The sequence below is a fragment of the Rhinolophus sinicus genome, chromosome 15 (genome assembly GCF_057876585.1).
Source record: "Rhinolophus sinicus isolate RSI-liver-muscle chromosome 15, RSI-T2T, whole genome shotgun sequence".
In the NCBI taxonomy this organism is placed as follows: Eukaryota; Metazoa; Chordata; class Mammalia; order Chiroptera; family Rhinolophidae; genus Rhinolophus; species Rhinolophus sinicus.
Genome location: NC_142515.1, coordinates 94,841,304 through 94,847,303, shown reverse-complemented (window position 1 = coordinate 94,847,303; position 6,000 = coordinate 94,841,304). Strand labels below are relative to the sequence as shown.

At 51.9% G+C, this 6,000-nt stretch overlaps 1 protein-coding gene across 12 annotated transcripts in view; it reads left to right on the top strand.

The window, feature by feature from the left end:
* Nucleotides 1–561: 561 nt before the first annotated feature.
* TYK2 (tyrosine kinase 2) overlaps nt 562–6,000 on the top strand; it is an 18,910-nt gene continuing 13,471 nt past the window's right edge. For 6 of the 12 annotated variants that reach the window (XR_012498108.2, XR_012498106.2, XR_012498101.2 and 3 more), the window contains exons 1-4: nt 563–789; nt 2,007–2,222; nt 5,287–5,410; nt 5,536–5,683. Coding sequence is in view for 2 of the 12 variants with exons in the window: in XM_074338193.2 (XP_074194294.1) it covers nt 783–789; nt 2,007–2,222; nt 5,287–5,410; nt 5,536–5,683 (495 nt within the window). In the remaining 10 variants the exon portion in view is untranslated. Of the gene's footprint in view, nt 790–2,006; nt 2,223–5,286; nt 5,411–5,535; nt 5,684–6,000 lie in introns of all 12 variants that reach the window. The other 6 variants (XR_012498102.2, XR_012498103.2, XR_012498104.2 and 3 more) reach the window with 2 other exon arrangements.

The window sequence follows — 6,000 nt, the reverse complement described above, 5'->3', positions numbered from 1 at the left end:
GTCTTTGGCACCTCTCCGTGCCTCAGTTTCTTTCTCTGAGAAATGGGTATAAGAGCTCCTACTCAGAGGACTGCTACCAGGATCAAACGCGATGCGTGTAAAACGCTAAGCGTATAGCCTTCTCGGTAAATGGCAGAGACTTGCTGTGTGATTAAAACTCAGATCGGGTGGGACGTCCAAGTTGCTACTTGGACAGCAAGGTGGCCTCAGAGGACAGGAATGCAAGAGATCTGGAAAGGGATGTGAGCAGGTGGGCTAGAAATGCCTTCCGTAGAGACGAAGGGGGGTCTCAGCTAGAGGGTGGGGCTGGCCATGCAGTGACAAGGCAGGATGGAATGCGGAGACACATGGCAGGCGGTTGAAGGACTGAATGGCGACCGGCTGCAGCCTTAGATCACCAAGACGAGGATTTGGGGCTTGCACCAGAGTCAGGCGCGAAAGCCTGACTTGGGCCTCTCGCCCGCGCAGGAAATAAAAGATCCCGCCGCAGCGGCCTGTGTGGACCACCCACTTCCGCGTCTGAGGCGACCAATGAGTGTGACCGTTTCAGGCAGCCAATGAGAGGCGGTGTCTCGGCGGCGATCCGGCGGTGGCTGCCTTCCGCGGCGGAGAGGGCTCCGGGGTTCGAGCCACAGTCCCCAGGACCAGGGTTGAGTGTGGAGGAGGGCATGGAAAGGGCGCCTCCCAGAGGTCCTCAGGAAGGATGCGGCTGGCGAGAGGCGCCGGACTGGCAGCGCTTGGCCGGAGATGAATAACAGCACCCGCTGCCTCGGGACTGGCGGATGCCTGGTGGGTGCACGTCACGGTTCCTACCCGTCAGCGGAGTTTGGAGGTTTGGGTGTGTGTGTGGGGTGCAGACTTCCCGGGTGCAGACCTTAGCCTGACCCCATCTCCAAGCTGGGTCTGGGCCTAATGGGGACGAGGAAGGGGGAGATGGGCACCCCAAAAGTCCCATCCCCACGTCTTCTCTTAAAAGTTAATAGATAATAATAGCGAACCTTGATCGAGGGCCTGCTGCGTGCCAGGGCCTGTGCTGTGCCTTTTCCCGGCTTCATCTCACTGAATCCTCCCCACAACCCTCTGAGGGAGAGACCTTTATATGCCCGTTTTCCAGATGAGGAAACAGGTTAGAGAAAGCAGCTGATTCCTGACGAACCTGACATTATGCTGTTACAACATTCTCCTCTTTCCATCACTGTTTGTCTTAAATCAGTAACATTGGTGCAATCAGTGGAATCACTGACAGCCCCTCCTCCCTGGAGATACAGGAGACCTCAGGAGGCCTGGGCCCTGGGCCTGGCTTTGTAAAAGTCCTGGAGCTGGGTGGGAGGTACAGAGCTGAACACAACCCTTCCCAGGCTCAGGGGAGTAAAAAGAGTCTGGGCTTGCTCATGGGGGTGGACGTGGGAGGCAGGAATCTTGGACTGAAGCAAAAAAACAGTTACGAGGATGAAACCAATAATAATGATTTTTACCCTTGTTCTGGTCACATTTGTTATTTTTTTCAGGCCTGTATCAGGGTCTGTGCCAAACATATAAGGAATACGCAGAATTATGTTGAAACATCGCAACCATCTTTTGATGGCAGCGCTCTCGGCATCTCCATTCTCCCAATGGGGAAACTGAGGCCCAGTGTGGCTAAGTGACTTACCTCAGTTGACACAGGCAGTGCCCAAATTTACCACCCAGGTCTGTTTGACCACACCTGTCTGCCTGGTTATGTTGGGAATAATGGGTTCAGAGCAGATTTTTATACTGACGCCACTGTGTCCAATAAAAGGGTTGGGTGTTATAGTTCATGAGAAGTATCTGATAGGTGGGGACACATCCCTCAACTTCATCAAACAGATGTGGAAACTAAGGAGGAGAATTGTGTGCCTGAGGTCACAGAGTATGGGGAGTCCAGCATCGTTCCCGCGGGCCTCAGTCTGACTGGGCAGCAGGTTGAGATACTAACAGGAGCCTCCAGGTTAAGACCTGGGGACTGATGAGCTGTCCCTTCACAGCCAAGCCAGCTGTCAAGAGCATGCCTCTGTGCCACTGGAGGGCCACTGCCAGGGGCAGCACGCCTGATGAGGATGGAGCTCAGCTCATGACCACCAGAGGAGGCCTGAAGGTGCTCCTGCACTGGGCTGGCCCCGACGGCGGAGAGCCCTGGGTCACCTTCAGTGAGGCCACACTGACTGCGGAGGAGGTCTGCATTCACATCGCACGCAAAGTCGGTGAGTCCCGTGGCGAGCGTGGAGGTGCTGGCAGCAGCTGGACCCCATCCATCCACCTGCCTGTTCATTCAACAGACACAGTGAGCACCTGCTGTGCGCCAGCCCCCAAATCACTGCCTTTCTGATAGGGAAATCAGCAAGAAATGTAATAAATAAGAAAACTGTGTAGGAGGGCAGAGATAGATGATGGTGAAAAATTAAAAACTTAAGGAGATAAGGGAGGGAGCCCCAGGGATATCTGGGGAAGATGGGTACCAGGCAGCAGAAGCAGCAAGAGCAAAAGCCCAGAGGTGGGAACTTGCCGGCAACCCCTGGAGCCGGGTGAGGGGAGACAGGAGGAGGTGAGGGCAAGGAGGTGATAGCGCAGGTTGTGCAGGGCCTTGTGGGCCTCAGGGAGGATTTTGGATTTTGCTCCATGTGATGTGGGACTGTGAGCAAAGGAAAGACGTGACTGGACTCAGGTATTCACAAGTGCTCTCTGGCTGCTGTGGGGGGAACAGACTGTGGTGGGTGAGGGTGGGAGAAGGGAGACCAGGGCAGAGTTGATCCCCAGGTGGGAGAGGATGGGGGAGAGGTCAGCCAGGGCCAGATCTTATAGTGCCTTAAATGCTGGAGGGAGGAGTTGAGAGTTCAGACTATTTTTTTTTTTTTTAAGACAGCAGTAAGGAAATAGGGAATGGCTGGGAGAGCCTGTAGTAGATGTGCTCAAAAGTGTAATTTCTTCTGCCAGAGGAGAAGGTCTCTCCAAGGGGACTTTCTTACATGCCCTTTCTCCAGGAAGTCCTCTCAAACTCCCCCCGCCCCCACCCAACGACTGGGTGGGTGTGCCTTCTGGTGGATTCCTACACTTTGTACTTTTCAATTGATAGCTGATTCTTAAAAGCTTTCTGATGGGTGTGCTGGGTGAAGTGAAACATGTCTGGCAGAGGGAACAACGTGTGCAGAAGTCCCAGAGAGCCTGATCTATTTGAGGAAGGAAAAGACCTTAAGAGTGATTAGCTTGTCAGTTTCAAGGATTTGGAAGGGGAAGTAGGAATTGAAACTGGGGTCCAGGTCATAGCTATTCTGTGATGAGGGGTTGGGCTTTCTCAGGGTGCAATGGGGAGCCATAGAAGGTTTAAGCCAGTGAATGAAACAGTCAGATTGGCTCTTCAGGAAGTTGTCTCACAGGGAGGCACTCCTTCTGTAGGAGGCAGTGCTCTTGGATGCAGCAACTTGGCAATTTGGCATCATCTAACGTGGTTGAAATGCACACTCTGAGGCCACACAGTTCCACTTCTAGATATTCACCCTACAGACACTCAGCTCATATGTTCCAGGAGACACATGAGGATGTTCAGAGCTGTCTCATTTATTTTAGCGAAAAATGGGAGACGATCTCAAAGTCCCTCTGTAGGAGAATGTGCAAATAAATAGCAGTATGGTTGAGCACTGGAATACTATACAGCCATGAAAAGGGAACTTAACCAACCTTACATGTATCATCATGTGTGAAGCTTTCAAACTTATTGTGGCATGAAAAAGCGAATTGCAGGAAGACACTTATGATATAATACCACATTTCGAGTTTATAACATTCAAGACGATCATAGAGGATATGAAAATGGTAAACTCTACTTTAGGAGTAGACATACCTCTTTGTGGGAGGGGAAAAGAGGTGGATATAGGCTATATTTACCAAGTTTTATTTCTTTATCTGGTGGCTGGTACTTAGGTGATTATAAATCATTCTGAAAGAACTATTTTAGCTAAATGTTAAGTGATATATAAAAAGACGCCTTGGGTGGCCAATGTGGGGAATGACAAGTCTGGAGGTTGGACTAGGCCTGGGTTTTTTTTTTTGTTTTGTTTTTAAAGATTTTATTGGGGAAGAGGAACAGGACTTTATTGGGGAACACTGTGTACTTCCAGGCCTTTTTTTTTTTTTTCCAAGTTGTTAACCTTTCACTCTTGGTTGTGGAGGGTGTTGTTCAGCTTCAAGTTGTTGTCCTTTCAGTCTTAGTTGTGGAGGGCGCAGCTCAGCTCCAGGTCCAGTTGCCGTTGCTAGTTGCAGGGGGCGCAGCCCACCATCCCTTGCAGGAGTCGAACCGGCAACCTTGTGGTTGAGAGGATGTGCTCCAACCAACTGAGCCATCCAGGAGCTCAGCGGCAGCTCAGCTCAAGGTGCTGTGTTCAATCTTAGTTGCAGGAGGTGCTGGCCACCATCCCTTGCGGGACTCGAGGAACTGAACTGACAACCTTGTGGTTGAGAGCCCACCGGCCCATGTGGGAATCGAACCGGCAGCCTTCGGAGTTAGGAGCACGGAGCTCCAACCTCCTGAGCCACCGGGCTGGCCCTAGGCCTGGGTTTTGGATTTGAAGGAAGTGGGTGGGTCCCAGAGAGAGGGAAGATACAGGAAGAGCAGGACTTGTACCATCTGATGTGGAGTGTGTGGAAGGAGTTGAACACAAGAACCAAGTCCTGGCTTAAGGAACTGGGCAGAGGAGGGGCAGGTGTTGGGACCTCAGATAAGATCTGTTTGAAACAAGGCATGTCTAAGGGGGCTTGTGACTTCCAGGGGCAGACAGCCAGGAGGTAGCTGATAATTTCTTTGGTGCTGAAGTTCAGAGAGAGATCAGAGGAGGGTTGTGTTAGTCAGTCGAGGATAGGTTTTGCTATAGTAAGAAGCAGCCCCCCAAATTTTCCTGGGTTAAGACAATGAAGGTTTACCTAAAATCTAATGCAGGTCAGATGGTTCGCCTCCATCTTGGCACAAGGTGTCTCTAACATCCCTGGGGCAGGGAAGATGGCAGGAGGGTTTATTTCCAGGCCTGGAAGTATGAAATCTCTTCTGCTCACATCCCATTAGCCAGAAACCAGTCCAATGGCCCCATCCAAGCTGCAAGGGAGGCTGGGAAATATAGTCTTCTGTGAGGCCACAGCGTGGTCAACATATTGCGTTGTCTTCTGTCAGCAGGGGAGGAAGTGCAGGGAAGGCTTGTGAAGGGAGACAGCAGGTCTGGGGGCCCACAGAATGAATGGCAGCAGATGCTGACTCCTAACCTTGTTTCTCCCCTGTTCCAGGCATCACTCCACCCTGCCTCAATCTCTTTGCCCTCTTCGATGCCCAGGCCCAGGTCTGGCTGCCCCCAAACCACATCTTTGAGGTCTCCAGAGACATAAGCCTGACACTGCACTTCCGCATGAGGTGAGCAAAGGCCTGTGGGAAGCTTGTCTCCTTTTGTTCTGTCCCCTCCTTCCCCTGCACCCCATTTTCCTAGAGCTGGTCTGAATCTGTGCTCAGCCCCAGCTGTGCCCACTCCTTTCCTGCAGGTTTTATTTCCGGAACTGGCATGGCACAAATCCTCAGGAGCCAGCTGTGTACCGCTGCGGGCCCCCAGGGGCCAAGGCTTCATCAGATCAGGCAGAACAGGGCATGCAACTCCTGGACCCAGCTTCCTTTGAGTACCTCTTTGAGCAGGTGTGAGCAGGGCTGGGGAGGTGGGATTATTTTGGGGGAACTTATGGGCAGTTGAGAAGGCTCCACTTCCCTCCCCAGTTACAACTAATAGGTTTCAACTCATGCCATCTGGGATCCTTTTTCTGCCTGAACCAAAGGGTTTTGAGACTCTCCCGTTTGCCTGGGAAAGAGTGCTGTGATCCATCAATGATGTCTGCCACAGGCATAGGGTTGGGTAGAAAGGCATGAATGCTGTGTATTTGGCTTTTCCAGAAAACTTTTTCCCCGCCTCCCCAAAGTGGTCAGAAGCTGGGGAGCGAACAGGTTCTCATGCCTCC